The following is a 23331-nucleotide window of genomic DNA, read 5'->3' on the forward strand; positions in this document are numbered from 1 at the left end:
AAAATATGTTGGGATGTGATTTTTGCTTGTCACAGTGACTGGAGTGGTAGTACTAGCATTCAGTGGATGAAGGCCCTGCAATGCACTGGACAGTCCCACACATTAAAGAAGGGACCCATCCAAAATGCCAATAGTACTCCTACTGAGACACATCTTACCCATAGATGGAAAGTATCTATCACATCCAACCCTCTTGCTTCTCCCCATGCCCACACCAGATATCAATAATCAATGTCAGTATACGCCACTGAGCTGAATATGGTTTCAAAAATCTTTCTCAACATAGCAATCCAAGCATGCTGTGTCTATCAGATTTGGCATGGATGACAAAATCTATCTGCCATTCCTGTCCTTACCTTTTTCTGTTTAAGACTAAGGAAGCTTCACTGTTCTTGAGATGAAGTCTTCACCTGGCACCCTGGTCCTATTCCATTTCCTTGCCTTGGTCATCTGACTGTAACAGAGAAGAAAAAACCTGAAATGTACATGATAGCCCATTCTCAAGGCTCTGCCTTCCAAACTTGACCTTTAAAGGTATAAGACTTTTCATCTGTATAGAAATAAAAAGTTGCAGAACAGAGAATAACATTGGCTTGTTAGAAGTTTACAGGAACATTGTGACCTGACCTATGTGGACAGCTGGAAGCACAAAGGATTCTGGCACCAAGAAGTTTGCAACAACCAGTCACACTCCCTCCCCTTTTTGTATAAAAGAAGCCTGAATTCTAACTCCTGTAAGATGGTTCTTTGGGACACTAGTCCACCATCTTCTAGGTCTCCTGGCTTCCCAAATAAAGTTGCTATTCCTTGCCCCAATACCTCGTCTCTTGATTTTTTGGCCTGTCATGCAGTGAGCAGTATGAGCTTGGACTTGGTAACATGACTGCTCTCCCAGGTCTTCTAAGACAAGGGCCCTATCAGCAATGCGACCTCTGTGGCTGGGACCCTGCACCGTCCCAACAGGTCTAACAACAAATGCCTGCCTGCCGGCATTACCTCTCTGAAGGCTTGCTCCTGGTACAGTGAGTGAGCTACACCCTCTAGTGGGGAAACTACATGTAGCATATTGAACTTCTTTGGAAGAATAACACCCAAAAGAAAATCCAACTCAGTGACTGAATTTTTAAAAAGGGGGGTGGGGGGATATGAAGCGAAGTGGGGGAGGCAGGGAGGATTTCCATGGCACCTGTACTTGAAAAGTCCAGAGGAATCTCTGAATTCAGGCATGGCTAGATACAGAGTCTCAAAAAATGTTGCCAGAATCTTTCTCTCTCCATGTTTTGGATCCATCCATGCTCTCCTCAAGGTTGTCTTCATTCTCAGGCTTTGATCACCCCATCCCGTTCCCATTGCAGTGGTAGACACTGGCAGTTCTAGAGATACAACTTCAGTAGAAGAGAACTTTCCTTTCTCAAAACAAAAGATTTGATGCTTATTAGACTAGTTGGCATAAGACTGCTGAATCAGTCTTCAGTGCTACAAGCATGCTTAACTATTACTGAAATTGAAATGGACTGATTTACAAGGCATTGCAGGAGCCAGGGGTGAGACAGCCCTGCTACGTGGACTAGAAGAGGATAAAGAACTGTTCCCCAAAGGAATATTGAGGCACTACTGCCAGGAGAAATGAAAGAAGTCAAGCAAAAACAACATGCATTGACACTACCCTTTCTGGATGCCATTTTTCCCTCCTCTGAATCTGAGGCTGTCCTCAGGCCTGCCCAGAGCTCAATCCCCTGCTATTTTTCTGCCTCTACCACACTTAACTATTTAGTCTATTTGTATCATAATAAGTTATGGTACTCCCAGGAGCTGAAACACTTTACTATCTTGGTAGAAGGCAAGGAAATGTCACCCAGAGAGCTAAAGCTTCTGGAAAATACACTTTCGTACCCATACAAAATCATTTGACATCCTGGCCCACAAACCATGGGCAGTCTGGTGTCCTCCCAAATTCAGAGGACCGCAGGGCATTTACGTTCTCATGGTTACTTCTTGCTCCGTATCCCTGATTTTGCAGAGTTCTCCATCAGCCCCTCATTTCACCTTTTAATACTGACACCTCATTCTCCACCACTTTGGTGCAGGTTAGACTCTCCCCATCTTCCTTCATTCCTCAAGCACTTTCAAGGCTATTTGGCGTAACAAACGTTTTCTGAACATCTGGGATAATAGAGGAAATTAATGGCTAACGTAGCATAGGAAATATATTAGGACTATTCTGGTTAAGAGTGATGAAATCTAACTGAAACTTAGGTCAAACAAGAATTGTGTGGGTTCATGTGATTAGGAGGATCCAGGGTGGGTCTTAATTGAAGCACCGCAGTATCCCCAGACTTAAGCAATGCCAGGAGTCTTACTCTCCACCTCTGCCCTCTGCTAGTCTATGAATTTCATTACATGCTGGTTTCATCATCTCCCATACAGACTCCACCTAAATGATGATATAATGGCTGCTACCACCCCCAGGCAGGTGTTCTCATAGTTCAAGAGCCAAAAGGAAAAGGGTTGGGGGTGCGAAGAAGGGAAATCATGGGGCTTAGCCACCCCCCCCATCAATATGCAACTGCAATCCCCCAGTACAGGGAATTGAATTTTTTAAGTAAGTGTCTTATAACCTCCAAAAGATTAAACGTAAGCACAGAAATGAGTAAATCACATCTATATTGTAGTTTGGGTTAAGAAACAGTCTACAAATAACTGTAATTTTAAATATTTATATTTTAAGAAAATATAGCACAGTAAAGAATATGATGGATGAATCTTATGATTCCAACTTGAAATTTTTAATTATTGATTTAAATTTAGAATTTTAAGAGAATAAAAATTTTATTAAGACTGTAAATGTTATTGGCATTTTGAAAAGTTGTCATTTGCCATATTTATGTTTAATTGAATAGACCTGTAACATTTACTTGTGAAGGTTTTTTGTTAAACAATTGAAGTGCTTAAAAGCAAAAACTGAGTGTATTTATCCTTTCCTTAATCCCTTCTTTCAACTAAACTTAACTGTGTGCCCACCCCCCCATTTATGTTTGAGAAACTGACTCACCTGGATGTTTATTTGATTGTCTCCCTTTACCAAACTGCAGGTAGAAACATATCCACTTATCATCATTGTTCCCTCGCACTTAGTCCAATGCCTCACCCCCAACATATTTGTTGAATGAATGAATGAACCATGTCAGGCTCAAAATGCAACCAGCTTTTGAAAACTACAACTGCTTTCTACCTGCTACTTTTGGAATTTAAGGGAGATCAGTTTCCATCTCAGTATTGGGCTCACCTAGCTGGGCCCAGTTCACCAGCACTTTCCATTTCTTTCCTTGTAACAGCTGGATGAGGTTGATTCACTTTCTACTTATGGGGGGGGCAACTTGCTCATTTAGTCAAGGTCAGGAGAGTCATAGGGTATGTGAAGGGAAACAGTGAGTCCTGTGTGCACATAGGACATGATGTTTGTGAAGCAAAATGAGATTGAAATGGTAGGCTGCAACCAATGAATACTGGGCCTTGGAAGTCTGATTAACAAGTTACAAATGTATACTTCAAGGTTTAAAGTTGAAGAAAAAATGAGCCATTGACACACTACCCAGTGTGCTTTAGGAAGATTAATCAGATTGTTATTTGGAGGCAAAATTACAAGATTGCACAGGAGGAATATGGGTTTTGAAGTAAGACAGGGATAATTTCACAATGATTATCTTTATTTACTGGCTGTGTGAGCTTTAGCAAAATACTTAACCTCTCTGAACCTGAGTTACATTACCTGTAAGATGGGGCAAGCAATACTTATAGAGTTTATAGGGATTAAATATAATCATGTATTTAAAAGGGTTGGTAGAGAGACATTGTGATTAAAAAAATACAAAACAAAACAATACGAATTTGCAAGGGAGACACTAGAGCCAGGATGATGATACAGAGACACAACTAAGAAGTAGTGACAGAGAAGCTCATGGGGGAAGGAGAAGTGAGCTGAAGAGGGTGTCTGTAATTACTATTTCAAGTGTAGCTGCATAGAGCCTGGACTCACTCAGTGTCTTCTGTGCTGCTTGGGCATCCTGACATTCCACTGTGCCAGGATTTCCCAAATTTCACTCAAGTGTTCCTGTAGATGATGTCTCCCAGATTGCCTAGGAGCAGAGGCTGTTTCCTAGTCATCTCTGCAGCCCTGTTTAACATATTCCCAGGTCCTACGTAGTCTCTTAGTAAACATTGGCTGATGGTAAATAGCTCTTGGCATTTCAAACAACTTTTTTTCTAAAAAAAAAACTTATTTACTCTCACACCTCTAGAGATCAGGCTAAAAGATAGCACTAGATGCAGTGACAGGGAAAACACAGTAAGGCTATTTATTTATTTGTTATTGTTTTCTGCCACACCACGCAGCACGCGGGATCTTGGTTCTCCGACCAGGGATGGAACCCGTGCCCCCTGCAGTGGAAGCACAGAGTCTTAACCATTCGACCTCCAGGGAAGTACCAAGGCTAATTATTTAAAAGAACGCTTTTTGAGTTTCTGAAGTTTCATTCTAAATCTTTTCACTTTCTTGGGACATAACCTTGATCTTGAACAGTATGGTCCAAATTAAAAATGATAAACAAGGGCCTTGTTCCTTTATGCTCACTCCGACCTCATGTTTATAAAAGCCTCCTATGCAGCTTTTTCTTTTCTTTTTTCCTTTGTGTGTGCATGCCTAATCTACCACCTTGTGTTTGGTTTTGAAGCTTCGATTCCCTATGCACATACCTACGTACGACATCCTTTCACAGCATTTCCTTATGTAACTTGGGAAAATTTATGATGCTTTTGAAAGTGAACTTCATGCTAAGAATATCACATCCTAAGAATTCAGCCCTTGCAACTTCAAACACTGCTGAGAAGAAGGAAGAAAAAGAGGCTTCTGAAGAATCAAACAGTAACTGCTAACCTTTGCGGAATATTTGCTATGTGCCAGGCACTCTTTAAGTGGATTACAAATATTACCTCACAAAACACAAATGAGAGAAAGGTGGTGGAGAAATTGGAACCCTTGCACTGTTGGTGAGATTGTAAAATGGTGCAACTGCTATGGAAAAATTAAGAATTACCATATGATCTAGCAATCCCACTTTGGGGTATATATCCAAAAGAATGGAAAGCTGGATCTAGAAGAGATATCTGCACACTAATATTACCTGAAGCATTATTCACAAATGTCTATTCACAACAGACGTTTGGGAAGCAACCCAAATGTCCACTGATGGATGAACGAACAAAATATAATACATGCATACAATGCAATATTATTCAGCCTTAAAAAGAAAAGCCTGACACATGCTACAGCATGGATGAACCTTAAAAACATTATGCTAAGTGAAAAAAGCCAAACAAACAGGGACAAATATTGTACGAGTCCACTTATATGAGGTACAGGGAGTAGAACGGTGGTTGCCAGGGGCTGTGGTGGGCAGGTGGGAGTTGTTACTTAGCGGGCATAGAGTTTCAATTAGGGGGGATGAAAAAATTCTGGAGGTGGATGGCAGGGCAGTTGCACAACAATGTAAATATTCTTAATGCCAATGAGGTACTTAATGCCACTGTGCACATAAAATTGGTTAAAATGGTAAACTGTGTTATGTGTATTTTACCACAATTAAAAAGAAATCATGTAAAGAATCATTCATGTACAGACTCAAGACTGTACTGGTGGGGCTACCAGCCTTCCTTTTTGATGCATGTGCTAGTAAAATCTACATACATCCCTCCAAGAACAAACAGTTAAAAACAAACAAATGAGGTAAACTAAAGCGTGGTAAAGCGTGGTAAATTAAAGATGGCCATAAGTTCTTTGCTACTCGTTCAATTAAGAGGAGGAATCTTCCCTATCTCCCCTTGAATCTGGGGAGATTCTTTGATTAACAAAATGTGACAGAAGTAACTTCTACTCCCAAGGCTAGATCATATGAAGTCCTGTCCTTGAGCTTCCTCCTGTACGGCTTGGAACAGCTCACTTTCTGCTCTATTTCCGAGTGTTCCCTATCAGAACCCAGCGATCTGCCCTGAGAGATCCAAACCAGAGGGAGAAGACCATGTGTAGGCACTCTGGTGGATACTTCTAGCCGAGCCCCTAGAGGGCTTACACCTTAAAGTGCCTACAATACAATTTCCATTGGAGCCCAAAGTTAACTAAAGTCTCAGCTGACATCGAACTTCAAATGCATGAAACCCCAATCTAGAACTGCCCAGCTGAGCCCAGTCAACTCACAGAATCCTAACAAATTACTTGTGTTAGCCACTAAATTCTGCAGTGGTTTGCTATGCAGGTACCACAATTATGTCCATTTTTACCTAACAAACCCAAGGCTTAGAGCTGACATCTCAAGGTCCCAGAGTGAGTACTCTATGGTTGGTTGAACCTGCAGATGTGGACTGCAATACGGAGGACATACTGTAAAGTTATAAATGAATTTTTGGCCCCTAATCCCAGAGATATTCAAGGGTTACCTGTACTTAGGGGCAAGAACTCGGGATTTGGAGGGTAAAAATCCGGGTTTCTGTCTAGCTGTGTGACACTGAGAAATTACCTATGTAGACATCGAATGCTGCCTGCCATTTCAGTTAGCAAAGAATGGTGTGGCCGTCAAGCCATCAATCACTGCAGCTGTCCCTGAAGGTGCACCCTAAGGGGAGTCAGGATGGAGAAAAACAGGATTACAGACCCTAGACGCTTACGGTACATATCAAAGGAATGATTTCAATAAGCCCAGATTCTCACATCTTCTCATACATAAAAAAGAGCTAAAGTCACTAATTTGACATGTCTGTTTTTTCTTTAATCAGCAGTAATATTTTCATGTTCGACTACCTGTTTTTGTTTTGCGTTTTGTTTTTGTCTTCTTTTGCAAAATCTCCTATATATCCTGGTTCCTCCCTTACCTCTTCAGAACAGTCCGTCGGAGATATCTGAGAGGCTGTCTCCCGGGCTCAAGTCCTCAGCAAGTGCGCTGAATAAAACATAATTCTCAACTTCCAGGTTGTGCATTTTTTTTCAGTCCATATCCTCTCTGAAGATAATTTTTATAAGGAAAAAAAAAAAAACGGGTTAAACTGACTCCTGCCCATACGTCACGGTGTCAGGGAGTTTTCAATGAGACAATGACGTGAAAACCCTTTGGAAACTATAAAATATTGTAAATTACGTGTAGAGACAATGCCCCAAAAGTAGGGAAGGGCTTATTTAACACTGACATCTTTAACTACCCCACCCCCCAAAAAAAAAAGATTTTCTGTTTTCAGGTGAACGAATTCTGGAAATATCGCTACTGGAACCTAGCTCGCTACTTTACAAAAGAGAAATGCGAAGACTGAAAGCTCACCCAAAGCCAACAAAAAACAAACCACAGAATCACGAGCATTTATCCGGCGTCCGACGCTAGACGCTTTGGGCGTGGCGCCGCTGTCACGTGAATGAAGGACGCGCCCCCAGCGCGCTCCGAAACGCCACGCTTAACATGGCTGCCGGGTCTGGACACCCGCGCCCCACACCCAGCATGGGCATGGGGAGCGGGCCTAGCCTGGGATACCAACACTCCGGAAGTGCCCGAGGGGCGGCGGAAGCGGAAGCGCCCCGGCGGTGGGGGCCGCGGGAAGTGTATGTTGCTTTTCTCCCTCCCTCCACCACTACAACAAACGGAGGGCTGGCGTAGGTGAGGAGGCGGCCGGGTGGGCCGGGGGCGGGCGGCGGACTGCAGAGCCCGGGGTGCGTGCGGCGGGTGGAGGCGGCTGGATGGGGCTCTGCGGCCCCCGACCGCTCGGGCTCTTGGTCTTCGGCCCCTTTCGGGCCTAGAGCTCCCCGAAGAGCCGGGATTGGGTTTGTGGTTCTTGGCCTTCTAGGCCCTGGTGACAGGGTTTGCCACCTTGCCTGAATCTGGTCCAAGATCCCAGGATACAGAACCCTCCCTGAGTCTTGATTTTCTCAACAAAATGGGGACTTTTGGCCTGGCCAACTTCTGGGACCCCATCCCACTCTGGGCGTCAGAAGTTCCACGATTTTAACGTTAAGTCAGTGTTTAAGCCGGTGTGTTAAGGACTGTAGTCAGCTTACTGAGGAGATGTTCTGAGCAGGACGCAGTGAATACATCTTTGAGAGGCGGCCAGCTAAGGGATCGGGAGCCCGGAGTTCTAGACTTACCTCGTCCACCGACTCACTCTCTGACCTTGCCCAGGTCCGTTACCCTCTCTGTGCCACGGTTTACGTATCTGTAAAACGAAGGTGTTGGATGCTTCTGATCCCCCTCCTAGCTCTAAAATCAGGTTCTCAACTCCCTTTCAAGGAATCTTACCTTAGAGACAGGCCAGAAAAGCATCTCTTCCCTGCATTTTGTGTAGCCAGGAGATGACTTATCAGAGGTGTCTACCATGTTTCTTTCCAGACGCCAAATCGGCCAAGGGCAACTGGCACTTCGTAAGGTTCCTATGTTTCCTGTGTAGTGGAAAGCTCTGTCCTGAAGACTTTGTTTTAGAAACCTATACCAGCAGTGTAAAACACGCAAATGTGAAACATAGGAAACCTTTGTTTTTTATCTTAAAACTGCTATTAAGTTGCTGGCTTACCTTCCTATTTCTGGACTGCAGATTTCTCATCTGACAAACGAATAAGTTAGATTAGGTCACAGGTTCTTAATCCCCTTTCCCATAGTCTGCACGAATGAAGAATAAAATAATGGTTCCATAAAGCCATGATTTTCTGGGGGAAGGAAGAGGTGAGGTGTGGAGAGTACATATTATGTAGCCATATAGATTGAAAAATCTGTGCTTGTAATTTTTAACTTTTTTTGACAATTACTGGTCTAGGTTATCACTAAGTTTCTTTCTCTTTAAAATTTGTGATGCTGTGATTCTTATGTCCTCTTTGGGTAAAGAATATAGACTTGTGTGTTTGTTTAAATGACTGTGTGCCTGGAAGTACACACTTTAGTTAAAAAAAGATACACAATGGGAGAAGAAAGAAAAGCTAGATTACAGTAAGGAAAAGTGACATAGTGAAATAAAATTGAACTTGAACTAGAGTTAAAGACATGGATCCTTGTTTCAGCACTGGTATTGATACTTTCTGGGTTTGTGACTTTGGGCAAGGCAGCTTACCTCTCTGGTTCTTACTTTCCTTATCTTGGAAAATGAAAGATTGGACTGGATGACTCCTGGACATTTTCAGTACTATAATTCTGTTTTCTTATTTGTTTTTTATCTGACCAGCTTGGTGGATGTGGTGCGGCATTTCTTTAGGCAAGAGAGGCTGTTCTAGGAAGTAGACATAGAAGATCTATGATGAGGAATGGTGTCAAATTGACATGCAATATTACATTGATATGAGCAAGCTGAAGCCAATAGAAACTGAAGAAGGGTGTTAGAAACCTGAAGGGCAGGGGAGCCCTTGACCAGATAGGAATATTGAAGACATTGGGAAGTTTTAAATGGGAGAGAGAGATTTTTGGTGAGGTTAATGAAGGGGAATTTAAGTTATAGTAATTGAAGTGGCTGAGTTGTCAGAAACTGTTGGTAGAATCTGTCTCCACTGTGAGACTGTAAGCTTCATGGGAGGAAAGACTTTGTCACCACCTAGCACCTAATAGGCAATAAAAAAGTAGTCGAGTGAGCGGTTGGTTGGATGGACTGATGAATAGATAGAAAATAACAATTCTCTGGAGAAACTCCTTTTTAAAATTTGCTATTAATTAGATACAGAATGGTGAAAATGATTCAGCATTCTGAAAGTTTCATAAAAGAAGAGGTCCCTAAGTTTTCTCATTAGTTGTAAGGTAAGTCGGTTTATCGCTGCCCTATAAAGTATGATAGTAAGAGATAAACACGTACCTTGGAGGGTCCAGTGTGATCTGAGTAAGAGAGTAATTAGTAGAATAAGACAGGGATGAAAGAGGATGTTGACAAGATGGAACAGGTGTAAGAAGATTTCTAAGTTGTGCGTTTAGGGAGTAAAAGAGTAGGTTTATATAGGACTTTTATAGGTATCAACAATTGTCAGAATTGTGTACAATACATGTTAAAACCTCTATAATGAAAGTAGAGAATAAAAAGGAAAATGATTTTTGCAAGCAAGGAAATGTTGGTGCTCCTCAACAAGAGGTTGAAGTAGCCTGGAGGGTTAAGGTTTAAAAGATAGGGAAAAATCTGGGAGCAACCAGAATGAATTAACTTAGTAGACGTTAGTGTAGTCTAGTTTGGGATAGGAGGAGATTTGAACTGGCAGGTTGCAAGGAGAGGAGCACACCTACGTGTTAATGAGAAGGACCTTCCTTACCTTGTTGGGTTTCTCAAGTTTAAAGAATGCTCAGAAACAATTCAGGCTTACTACTTAGAACATACTTGGGCCACTAGGACAAAAGCGATGCTTCCTGTGGCTAAGGTCTGCTAAACAGCCAGCCACAGGGTGACTGTAGGAGACCCAGGGCTGCTGTAGGCTACTGTGTGTGAGCCAAATTAGATGGACCACAAGCTCTAATTTGTGAAGGAGGGTGTGGTCAGCAGCAGTTCTATCAGAGCATCGAGAAGTGTATCTCCAAGCACTGGGGCATAGCTCTGGAATGAAGGCAGCCAGCCGAGGTGCAAAGGATTGACTTGATGACAGGTTGTATAGTGTAGGCTGAGAAATCTGAGTCCCAGCCTGAACTCTGACACTTAATATATGCCCTTGGCAAGTGACTTATACCCTCTGGTTCTGTTTGTCCATCTAAAAATTGAGGGACCAGCCTTGGATAGGGTCCTCTGGATGAACTTCCATGTCTCTGTGAAGCCCCTGAAATTATATACGAGTCTGGGTGTGTTTTGTTTTTGTCTTGGGGGGATGTACAGCTTTCATCATAGTCTCAGATGGGTTTGTGACCCACAAAAAATTAAGAACTGTGTGACCCTTTAAGTCTGTGAAGGACTCTTCACCTTTTAACTTTCTGGGATTCAAAATGATATTTCTTTGAGGTTTAGAATCTCAGCCTCCAGGACTTGCTGACCCTAAAAAATGACACCTAGTGCTGCAAAATATAGTCTCTGCATATTTATACCCACTTGTTATTTATACTCACCTCTCCCTTACCCTCCATAACTCCTCTACTAGGCCTGTTCCTATGTGTCATCTTTATCTACTGTTGATAACTGGAATTTCCCTCTCTTCCTCTTTCTACTTGCTGCTGCTTTGGACCTTCTCTACCTTATTGAGTTTCTTAAGTGGTGAGTGGTGATATTTTGGAGATAGGGGTAGGAAGAAACCAAGACACAGAAGACCAGTCATGGCAGTTTTCTATTCTCACCTGCTTTTATCCCTCATCCCACTAAAAGACAAGCAATTGAGGGAGAACATGCTCGTATAAGAGAGACTCCATCATCACTAGGTCTCCGTCTTTCATGGTGTTTTCTTTTCAAACAGGGATACCAGGCCTCTGTACTCAGTGCCTGGGATGAAATGCTCTCAGCCTAGTCCAGTCATGTATTTCACTTAAGTGATGATGAAGCCAGCTTTAGTTGAAACAGTTGTGTGGGGTTTTTTTGTTGTTGTTTGTTTTTTTTTAAGTAGAGTTTGAATGGTGGTGAGGGCAAATAATTGAGTCCTTGAATGAGCCTTTTATCTCCTTAATATTGCCAGGGGCACCTACTTGGACTGGAGAGGACTGAGGAATTTCCTCCAGCTATGGGTCCTGAACTGTTAAAGCCCCTAGATGGAAGATGGCGGTCTTATCCTTTACCCCAGTGTTCATCTCCACAAGTCTCTTTCCCACCGAAGCCTTGTAGCAGGGGAGTCACTACTCCACCTGCTGCCAAATAAGTAGCTCTATGACCAAGTTTTCAATTCTAGATGTGATATGGGAACTATGTTACAATTTCACCTAAATTTTTGTTGTAGTCCTCTTAATTTAGGCCCTTTGGTAGTAGTGTTAATGCATAGTAGGTTAAATGGATCTTTGTGGGCTTGCTGGAGACTTAACCTAACCTCTCTATAATGTTGTATAATGTCATATCTGTGAGTAAATATTTTTGTAAGTTCTAAACAAGGGAACTGTATATAAACTCAGTGACATTTAAGGTGCAATCTATTGGTTTAAAATTTCAAGTGTATGTTGTGCACTGGAGCTGCTAAATCACACAAAACCACAGTATTGCAAAATAAGGAGCAATAAAAGGTGGAATCATAAGATGAGGGTGGAAATTATTAAGTGGTGTGGATTTGCTGAAGGAAAAGAAGGGGGAAGGGCCAAGAAAGATTTTTACTTAGAGGATGAAATCAAGAACGTGGTATCCATGAACGGTTAGAGTTGTCAAAGGTGAGGGTGTAAAAGGTGAAGCATGTGCTAAATAACATAGCTGGAGAATTAATCCATGGTTGGATTGGTCTGTACTGGTTTATAGCCTTGTCAACGTATTTGAATGCCTCAGTGTAGCTAATTGTTATGTGTAAAGTATGATTGCATTTTTGCCAGGGTTTACAGGCTTGTTTCTGAGATCACTGAGTGCTGTGGTGGCAAAAATAGGAGCGTGAAATGGTTCTTAGCAGCCTTGCAGCTACTGGGCGCATATGGAATAATGGAAAGACTGATGGATATTCACACATCAGACATGTGTGATTTGTTATCACCCAGTGGCAGGAGATTGAGATTCTCTTCCTTTTCCTGGCAGAGGCATGATCTATATAATACTATCCAAGTTGCTGTGGGAGAAGCTAATGTTAGTTAAGTCTCACAGGGAGCTCAGAAGAGGAGTTTAGTAGGAGACGTTTTTTCAGAGGACTTAACGTTTAACTAGATTTTGAAGGCAGAATAGTGGTTTTCCAGGCCAAAAAAAAAAAAAGGAAGGGAAGGACATTAGATTTAATAGCTTACTAGGAATAAAAGATGAATGTTAAACAAATGGATGAACTGGGATACTGGTGTGGCTGGAGTGAGCAAGTGATAAGAAGTGAAAGATGAGATTGGAAAGGTGGCTTGGTCAGGTTGGAAAGATTTTATCCTCTGCAAACTAGGATTTCTTGTAGGCTGATTTGGTTTCTGTTTCATCATGTGTATTAAATTTCTTTAAAAACAAATTCAGTGAACTGTAGCTCATGTACCTACTCTTTGCAGAATTCCTTAAGTCCATACTACTAACTGCCTGTTGATATTAATCCATACACAATTCTAAAAACTTATTTCTTTGGTTTCCCAGGCCATAGCTGATTAGAAGCAGCAAATTAGAGGGGTGTGTGTGTGTTTGGGTGGAGTGCAGGGAGAAGCAAGCATGCTGACACCTGTCAGAAGTCACAGTGCATAACCTTTCAGTGAGGGAAGAAGAGACCAGAAAACACACACACACACACACACACACACACACACACACACACGAAATAAAAGAATTCACTTAGCCTTGTAGTTTGCTCCCATATGCTGCTGAAGCAAAGGAACCCCAGAAACTCCATATAGTTCAGGAGTCCTTGAGACTATATTGCAGAATATAATGTATATTCAAATGATAACCTCAGGTCATCAAGAAAAGATTACACTTTTATTGCAACTCTGTAAGAAAATGGAAACATGGGGTCCACTTTAGAAACTTTTGATAGTAACAGATTATAATAAAGAAAAAGCATTGGTGCATAAAAGGGAGCAAACACTGTTTAATCCAGAGATTGACAGATTTGCGACAGCAATTCTTTGCATCACTGTAGCATGATTAAGCTCTGAACTCTACAGTTCTCTCACTTTGAATCCAGATAAGTTTTCCGAATTTTACCAGAGATAATTGATAATGCTGTTTAAAGGACACTGTTTTCACATAGTTCCCTCTTAACCTGATCTGCAAAATAAAACAAACCTCTGGGCAGAAGTTCGCTCATCTGACTTTTATGTTATTTCCCCCACTCCGTTCCTCTTCCTTTCTCTTCTTCCTCCCTCACTAAAGCTTATTTTAAAAACAAACAAAACATACATCTGATACATAAGTGAATTAACCTCTGCTCCTTAATACTTATGGGAGAGGGAGAGGGAGAAGGGTTGTTTTATTCTTCCTCTGAAATTGCATGTAAAATTAAGTAGTTTTTTTGGTTATTGCTTTTTGTGGAGAAGGTTAATAGTTTTTTTTTTTTTATCAAATTCATAAAGGGATATGTGACCCACCAGTGAAATCTGATCCCCTCACTTTATAGGTGGGAGAAGGAAGAATTTAAAAGGTGATTCAAGTTCACAGAAGTAGTTTGTGGCAGATCCAGGACTAGAATCCAAGAGTCTTCTCCTTTCTGCTGTGTTGGGGCAGTCCTAGAATCACAAGCTCCTGGAGTTGGAAAGGGTTTTGTTTGTCTAGTTTAATCTTATCTTACATATGAGGAATTTGATGCTTGGAGAAATTGAGTGAATTAGCTAGGAAGCAACAGAGTACGAATAGAATCCAGGACTCCTGATTCCTTGGATTTTTGCTCATTCTAAGTAATTCATTTTTATCTCTACTGCTGTTCAGAAAAAAGATGTTCTGTGCCTTTTCGTGTAGTATTTTTATTAATTTGAATGTAGTCTGTACCATTGTAATAGCACTACCTTTGTGTGTCTGTATTCTAAAATAAACATTGTTTTACCAAGATAATTTCTGCATCTGGGTTTGGTGTGTTTTAGGCTACTCTAATCACTGCTTGCTTTCAGGTCTTTGAACTCAAGTAACCAAAAGGAGAGATTTGCTCTTTGATACTGGAGATAACGCAGCAATGGGTCCACGAAAGAAAAGTGTTAAAACGTGTCTCATGAACAATGATATTCCTGAAGAAACAATATCAGATGAAACAAAGGACTATATGAATCAACTTTCACATGAAGTGCTTTGCCATATTTTTAGGTAAGATTTTGTTTGGTTGATTTTCACCTACATGGAATGTATAGTATAAGTAGGAGCAAATGCTAGAGCTATGCTGTCCAATATGGTAGTCACTAGCCACATGTGGCATTTAAATTAAATTAAATTAAAAATCCAGTATGGCTAGTGGCTACAGTATAGGAGAGTACAGACAGTGAAGATAGAGAATATTTCCTTTATTGGAGAAAGTTTTATTGGGCAGCCATTATCTAGACTGTGTTAACATTCCAGGCTTCTTGGAATTCTTACTGACTGATAGATTTGTTGACTTTTATTATTACAGTACCTTGTGTGTATGATATAAAGCAGTGTTTCTGACTTTTGGATTACAGTCCACAGTGAGAAACACTTTTGCTCTGTGTGCACATAAACGAAAGGAAATGAAAAAAGTTTTGTGAAATAATACCCATCATTGGTATATGCAGTGCACACATTAAAGTTGTTTTGAGGTAAATTTTTTTCAAAATCCTTTTTTAAAACTATATATATATATATATTTTTATTTTTATTTTTATTTTTTTTTGCGGTATGCGGGTCTCTCACTGTTGTGGCCTCTCCCATTGCGGAGCACAGGCTCCGGACGCGCAGACTCAGCGGCCATGGCTCACGGGCCCAGCCGCTCTGCGGCATGTGGGATCTTCCCGGACCGCGGCACAAACCCGTGTCCCCTGCATCGGCAGGCGGACTCTCAACCACTGCGCCACCAGGGAAGCCCTAAAATTATATTTTTATCTAAACTGTATTATAACAATTGTTAAAGAAACCAGAGACAAAACCAAAAACACAACCAATGAAACCCCTTCATTATAGTTTCTCCTGCTCTCTTCTTTCATTATCCACTCAAATAAACACATACTAATATACTTTGTCTCTGGAATGAGAGACCAGAGTTTGATCCTGAGTCTCTCATTTACTATCTCTGGACCAGTGATAGATATAAAGATGTTATTATAAGGGTTCAATGAGATAATGCTTTTAAAGCACTCAATACACTGCATGGCATAAACACTTGGTAAGTGTTAATGGTTATATTGTGTTTGCCTTTTTTCATATGGCTGCATGGTCTTCATAATTATCATTTTAGTCACTGCTTTCTATTCCACTGACTATGAATGATAATTACCTTTTCTTGTATTCTTTCGTCTCTGTTGTTTCTAATTTTTCTCTTATATAATGCAACTAATTTATCTAAGCATCTGAATTTTCCATTATTTTAGATTATTTACCTAGGGGAGATTTCCATATTTGAAGTTCCTAGAAAAGTTTTGAATTTTTTAAAAATTATTGAATATCTGCAGATTAAGAAGTTTTAAAATCGTGATAGCAGAGTTATTTTAGGGAACTATGGGCACTTTATTTTTCTTTTCCAATATAAATTTGTATTAGTCTTTATCTTCTGCAGTTTGTTATTATGTGACACAGTATAGTTTTTGTTCAGTTCTATCTGGGAATAGAAGGCCCAATTAAACTAATAGACTTTTTTTTTTTTAACATAACAGGATAATACTAAAGTTCATCTGGCAGGAAAAATTCTGTAGCCAAAATTTTTCAGAAAAAGAGTCTAACCCTACTAGATGTTCAAATGTATTCTAAAATACACAATAATTAAAGATTTGGTATGGGAGAAGATAGCCAGACAGTTGGGTAAAACAAACTCCATATATAGGCTCCATATGTAGATGCAAATATACGTGGGGATCTAGTTTATGATAAACTTGGTATTCACATCAGTGAGGAAAAGCTGAGTGGATTATTCAGTGATGATGTCACAACCGAAAAACATTTGAAGAAAATAATAAAAGCATGTTCTCTCTCTCATATCTGACAACTATATTCTAAATGTATCAGTGAATTAAACATTGAAGCTATTAAAATACTAGAGGAAAGCATAGGTAAAATTGTTTCTAGGGATGTGTGTTAGATGTTTGTTGACTAATGGTAGGGCATATTATGAACAAATTTGATCATATTTTAAATTGAGAGTGGATTCGATTTTGCAGTTCAAACAGAATATAACAGTAGAAGGAGTGGAATCAAATAGAAGGATGTTACCCTGGTTATAATGAAAAAAACATGCAGCAAATTGGCAGAATGTAAGGAGAACTGTGAACTAAGCTGAGTACTTGAATATGGTATTCTAAAAATAAACATTTATTTTTAGGCTTCTAAAGTTTTTATCTGAGGACTCATTTTGTAGTCCTGTAATAACCATTTAGCATGTTTTCATGAAACAAGAAAAACCATGGCTTCCTTAAAAGAAACTTAATCTTTGCTGTACCTGCCATGTTAAACACATCTTTTCTAAAATATGTTTGATCTGCCTTTTGAACTCCAGCTTTTTGACTATGTATCTGTGGAGTAAAAATACATTCTTTTTCTGAGGGCAAATATAAGATAATCTCCATAAGATTACTGATGTTTGTATTTCAAGGGAGTATAATATTAACTCAGGCAAATACTTTGGATAAAAATCAGTGATTTGTGGAAAAAAGCTTTAGTGGCAAAACTTGATTTAGAAAACATTTGGTTTTTCATTGTTTATAAACTGTATAGTTATATAGTTTCTGAAAAGTATCCTCATATCTAAGTTATGGAAACTGTAAATTAAGTTGGCAATAATGCTTTTTTGGTAGAGAATTTGACTTTATTCTCTTTATTTAAATAGTTATAAAGGAGAATGCAGAGGGGCCAGAGGTAGAAAAAAATAGAGCAGAGAAATATTCAGCAGGTATACCTGGACTTTCCTTTAGAATTAGCTTAATTTTTAGGAAATAGACCCAACCGTTGACATCCTTGCTCTTCCTCACTCAAATTATTTAGCTGTTGACTTTTTTCTGGTTAACTTTTCTGAGCCAATTTCACCACTTGTAAAGTGGAGTAACAATAGCACCTACTATATCAATGAGAGTTGTATCAGGAAACAAGATACCCTCGGCTGGAATTTGAAGATAACTTAATGAAGGGATCATTCAGAGAGGTGTAGGTAGGGTTAAGGGAATGAGGAAGAGATGCTGAAGATTCATTCAGCTAGGGGACTAGCAATAGCAGAAAGCCTCTGCCCTGCCTTCTGTTGGCCAAAGTCACCTCATAGCCAGAGGGGTGGGGAACACAGCAGAACAGAGAAGGGAAGAAAAAGGATTGGGGGAGGGCTGTGTTGCAAACAGGAAAAGAACCTAGCTTGTAAAAGTTGTGAAACAGTGACTGTAGTACAGTGTCTGTGACACAATACCAGCTCAATAAAGGGTAGCTTTTGCCTTTTCTTAAAAAAAATTAACCTAGGTCTGTTGAGAGAGAGATATATATATTGGTATTACTGGAAACAGAACAAAAGTAGAGGTTAGTTGAAAAGCTTCATGAAGGAAGAGATAACAGGGGAGGTCGGAAAAAAGGAAATTGTAATTCAGATGAGTGTTTTTCACTTAATGCTTATGCAATACTTTTATTAGAGTGTGATTAAAAGGTAAAAGATCTAGGGGAAAATGTACACTATAAACTTAGTATACATATTTGTTCAAATTGATCAGTTCTCTGATCTTTTGTACATTCCCTTATCACTATACCTTGAAATGTACTGAGATTTTTTTTATCCTTCTTTTTTTTTTTTTTTTTTGAGATTTTCTTTGTGCTTAAAATCAAAAGGAAAAAGGCAGGATTTATCAAATGATCTGTGGAGGGAGCTCCACACTTTATTTGGATGCTTGAGTATTTGCTGATTTTTTTTTTTTTTTTTTTTTTTTTAGTAAAAAGGTATGTATGCATGTTAATCTTAAAACTCGGTGAATATTACTACAGTCTTATTTTATTTGAGGGGCAGGAGAATGGAGGAAGGAAAAAACTAACCTGTCAGTGAGATGAAGTACTTACCCACTTGGTAAATATGAGTTTCTTTCTCTTACAAAGGTACCTCCCTCTGCAGGATATCATGTGTATGGAATGTCTTTCCCGGAAGCTAAAGGAAGCAGTCACCCTATATCTGAGAGTTGTGAGGGTAGTGGATCTTTGTGCAGGGCGATGGTGGGAATACATGCCGAGTGGTAAGTAAATTTAGCCTGTAATGTACAGTGGAGCCCCACTGGAAACTACTAATAACGTTCCCATGAAAAGCTACTTGTTACTTTGGGATAGGCAATCTAGGCACCTTGTAGGTAAGGAGGCAGGATTTTATCTAAATTTTTTAGGTTAGTTTAGGTTGATGAAATGAGTTTTGCCTGAGGCTTTACTGTTTTAGTGGTCTGTTTTCATTTCCTACTCCTTAAGAAACTACATCAGTCTATTCCACAAATACATGATTGGAAAATACATATTGAGACTTTGATTAGCTAAGTATATGTCTATCACATTTGACAAAGTGTCCTTTCTTCCATGATGCAGATTTTCATGCACCCTCTGGTTAAACAGATATTTATCAATTTTTGTAAAGCTGCTCTAGTTGTAGGTCACAGAAATTGCACTTCTGAAACTTTCATTTCTTTAGCACTTTTAAAAGGCCTGTGCTAGGTCTTGGAGATTTCTCAAATAATGCATTGGCCTAGCGTGTGAAGAACTCAAAGTTAGTACCCTAACCACAACAAATGGACCTCAGGTAAGGAGACCACCAGAAAAGAAAGTTCATGACTTTAGTTAAGCAGAGCACACCTCAAAGGGGAGAAATAATATTAAGGGCTAATCAAGCTTCTTTTCAGTTAACACCAATCTGTTAATTATTCCGCTTTAGTTAATGTTGTTTAGCAATTTTGAATATCTTTTTAAACTACCTTTCGTCAACAATATTCAGATCCTGATATTTTGAAAATGTGATGAAGCTGTGGTGCTGGGCAAAGGGGAGGGGTCCTTAATAGAAGTGAAGGGCTGAGGAGATAATTGTCTTCTTCTGTTCTATTGTGTGGAACAGAACAGACTGCCTCTGAAATACTGAGATATTGTACAGTTTGGGGTGCTGCATAAGCTTTCAAGAGGGTCATCAGTCAACTGATAGCTCTTATCAGTTGGCCGGAGTTATCACTATATCTTTTTGTGAAGAACATTGCAGAGACTTGAGGCTAGAACACAGCTTGATGGGAAGTAAAGCACATTTGTCTTCAAATACTTTAAAGAAACTATCGTAAGGGAAAAGCATTCATCATATTGCAGAGACAGCAGGAGAGAAAAAATCAGGGCAATGTGAAAAGGACTGTCATTTCTTTTATTAGATTTTCTTTAACGGAGGTTAGGCCAGTAGGAAATATGGACATGGGGTTAATGTACTACATAAAGAGATAGGATAGCAGAGCTCCCATGTGGTGCAATCTTACAATTAAAATCTCTGCCCCATATCAAATTAGAGAAGAATTTGTCTGCACATTGCTGGCTTCTTTTAGACTGTGATAAATACCTGTGAGCCCAGACTTCCCATCACTGCAACAAATATAAAAGAGAGTCAAAGCAAAGTCTCTATGGCCTAGAATAAGGTCTTACTAACCCTGCTTTGCTAATGCCACCTTGGTCTGGTCTCTGGAGTTTATACCCTAATTCTCTATATAATAATGCTAAATAAGGTTTTTATATAGCACTTTTTGGTTTACATATATGATCTCCTTGGACTCTCACACCATCTCTGTAAAGAAGGTGGAGAGAGGCAACGTGTAATGTACAACAAGAGAGGATGGACATTGGCAAAGGTCACATTCATTTTTTACATTTTTAAATAGGGTGATAAACCTTTTCATTGGGTTGTGAGAGTAGATATGTAAAATGATTAACACATTGAATCATTTAGTAGAGTTACTGTATAAGACAATAATAAGAACTGTTATTATAATTAGAGAGACCAGGTAATCTCTTGAGGTCCCTTCTTACTCTTCATTTTTTTGTGAATCTGAAGCTTCCATAGCATCTAGACTAGCCCTGTACAAGTAGAACAACTTTTGAACACTGTAGTAACACTTAATGGTTTGGGACTTCATTTTTATTCTTGAAAATTAATATTTTTATTTCTCATTAGTGAGTAGACAGTTAGCTTTCTGGTGGCCTCCATTAAAAACAAAAAGTAAGATAATAAAGTATCATCAGTATGAGACTTATCTCCTTACTTACCGCACCAGCAACTTGTACTGTGGAAGTAACCTGTATCTTTCTCTTCCCATCTGGTTGTTTCCCACTGTGGAGCACAGCTGGCCTCTCAGATAAATAGTTTTCTGTCAGTTCAGCATCCTTGTAGTTTGGATTGCTTATGCTCTCTTAGCTAACTTGCATCCGTCTTTTTCAAAAGAATGAATTGTCTAAAATGTCCTGGGAATGATAGTTAAACACAGGATAAAGTAATTATTGGGAAATGGGTAACTAAGAGAACGCAGTTTGACATGGGATTTGGGTTAGAACTGTGAGCTTCCTGAAGATGGGGATCCTATCTTACTTATTTTTTTAGTTGTGACCTCTATAGAGCCTAGAGGTTTTATGGACCAGAGAGTACCTTTGGGGGAGGAGGGTGGTGGCCAGAAAGGTTGTCCGTCCTCACACATCAGTCAAGTAGGTCCAAGTCATCTGGGTTAAAAGTGTGTTGTTCTTAGTTGAAGATTTATGTGCCTTAAAAGCAGGAGCAACAACAAAAAAGAAAATAGTAAATTAAAAGTTTCAGCTGTAAAGTATCAACTCAGAATAAGTGGTGTTCCTGACACATTTCTTCTGTTACTAAGGGAAATATTTTCTGTTTAACCATTTGTTCAGCTGTAGTGTTAGCCTTATGAAAATTTAAAAAGGAAATCTCTTTTTTTGTTGTTGTTTTAACTTTTGATAAAAATTACAAGTGCCTATAAATTTTGACCAACAGAAAGATGAACTTGGCTCTAAATACTTGTGAACTTCTTAGGCTTCACAGATTCCAGTTTTCTGACACTATTGAAGAAGATGCCAGATGTTGAACAGCTATATGGCCTTCACCCTAGATACCTTGAGAGGCGAAGGGTACGGGGCCATGAGGCTTTTAGCATTCCAGGAGTTCTGGAAGCTTTGCAGGCATGCCCGAACTTAGTGGTGAGTGCACCTGGTTGAACATTTGACATCAACTAATTGATGAAATATTAAATTAAAAGAATGATAGAACATGTTCAGTCACATGAAAATTTCATCCACAACGAACTTTTAAGTTCCACTGCATGCTTAGCATCTTATGATACAGAAATAGAAGCTTTGGATGCTAAATTAAAAGCCTTTCTTGTGTTTGCTTTGGCATTATTCTATAGGGTGTGGAAACTTCTCATTTGGAATTGGTAGAATCTATTTGGACATACATGCCACATGTTCATATTTTGGGGAAGTTTCGTAATCGTAATGGAGCATTTCCAATTCCTCCTGAAAATAAACTGAAAATTCCTGTAGGAGCCAAAATCCAAACTTTACATTTAGTTGGTAAGTACATGTTTCTTGGGTTGCTTGTGACTCCTTGAAATGCCATACAACTGAATATTCACTGAAAGGGAACAATGAGGATTTTAGAAACGGCTTTGCTGATTGATGATGGTAAAAAAAGTGCTTATGAGACTTGTATACAATTTTAGATTTCCCATTAAAGGGCCCCAGCGAGTGGGGGGTTGGCGGCAGACAGGTAGGTGAGAGAACTACTATTTCACAACCAATCTGATCCCGTTTTGATAGGCAGTTTGGGTAGTTTTGAAAGTTGTTGGGGTTTTTGTGTTTTTGTTTTTTGTTCCTTTTTTGAATGAGCCAGAACCCTGCCCTTGTTCTCAGATATCCACCTTTTGCCCCTAGTTCTACCCTCTAGAGGAGAGTTCTCCAGTACAGCCTTCTGTGGTGATAGAAATGTCCTATATTTGTACTATCACATATGGTACCCACTGTAGCCAGTGAAACAGAGGAACTGAATTTTTAAATTTTATTTTATGTTTGTTTATCAAATAGCCACATGTAGCTAGTGGCTACTTTATTATCCTGCTCAGCTCTAGAACATCACAGAATAAAAAATCTTAGATAACTCTAAGTTTACTTGTACCTTCTCCAAGCAGGCCCCTCTTTCTTCAACCCAGAGCTGATGGAAAACTCTGCCACTTCCCTTTTTCCTGAGAAATGGAGAGGGAATGGTTTTTTTCCAAAGGCACCTTATTTGCAATGGTCACAGTGTGCATTCTCCATCTAAATATTCTCTGAAATTGTATCCTAATAATTTCAACCTAAGTAAATGATAAGAACAGATATTTTCTCAAATTTAATTTGTCATCTTTGGCTTAGGTTGCTGAAAGGAATTTTGGGGGACTCCTGTTACTATAGTCTGACTATTAATATTTATTAAATATTTTCTTTAAAATATACATATTGAGTATCTCCTGTACCTTATTCCAGGTATTGGGGATGGCCCTGAAGAATTGGATATTTCTGAAACTGGGTCAGGTGGTGAAGGGAGAGCAGCAGGGATGATAAGGACTAGGTCTTAAATAAGTCTTAGATGTGCAATTATGGGAGAAGAGCAAAGCTCTCTAG

At 39.6% G+C, this 23331-nt stretch overlaps 1 protein-coding gene and 1 long non-coding RNA gene across 11 annotated transcripts in view; one reads left to right on the top strand and one right to left on the bottom strand.

Annotated features, from left to right (window-relative positions):
- The window catches only part of LOC149749687 (uncharacterized), a 79539-nt gene extending 70875 nt beyond the window's left edge, over positions 1 to 8664 (bottom strand). The window contains exons 1-3 of the long non-coding RNA XR_016392798.1: positions 7362 to 8664; positions 6922 to 7049; positions 357 to 454 (exon numbers count right to left, since the gene is read on the bottom strand). This is a non-coding gene — a long non-coding RNA (uncharacterized LOC149749687). The remainder of the gene's footprint in view (positions 1 to 356; positions 455 to 6921; positions 7050 to 7361) is intronic.
- The window catches only part of FBXO38 (F-box protein 38), a 53544-nt gene continuing 37703 nt past the window's right edge, over positions 7491 to 23331 (top strand). For 3 of the 10 annotated variants that reach the window (XM_022590040.3, XM_022590037.3, XM_022590039.3), the window contains exons 1-5: positions 7494 to 7691; positions 14655 to 14844; positions 18763 to 18896; positions 21707 to 21870; positions 22080 to 22245. In XM_022590040.3, coding sequence (XP_022445748.1) covers positions 14717 to 14844; positions 18763 to 18896; positions 21707 to 21870; positions 22080 to 22245 — 592 coding nt within the window. In that variant the 5' untranslated portion in view covers positions 7494 to 7691; positions 14655 to 14716. Of the gene's footprint in view, positions 7692 to 7762; positions 8211 to 14654; positions 14845 to 18762; positions 18897 to 21706; positions 21871 to 22079; positions 22246 to 23331 lie in introns of those variants that run through there. The other 7 variants (XM_022590035.3, XM_022590038.3, XM_089909473.1 and 4 more) reach the window with 6 other exon arrangements.

This window comes from Delphinapterus leucas, chromosome 3, assembly GCF_059928025.1.
Source record: "Delphinapterus leucas isolate spDelLeu-1000000601 "Yukka" chromosome 3, BTC_Dleu_Yukka2, whole genome shotgun sequence".
Taxonomy (NCBI): domain Eukaryota; kingdom Metazoa; phylum Chordata; class Mammalia; order Artiodactyla; family Monodontidae; genus Delphinapterus; species Delphinapterus leucas.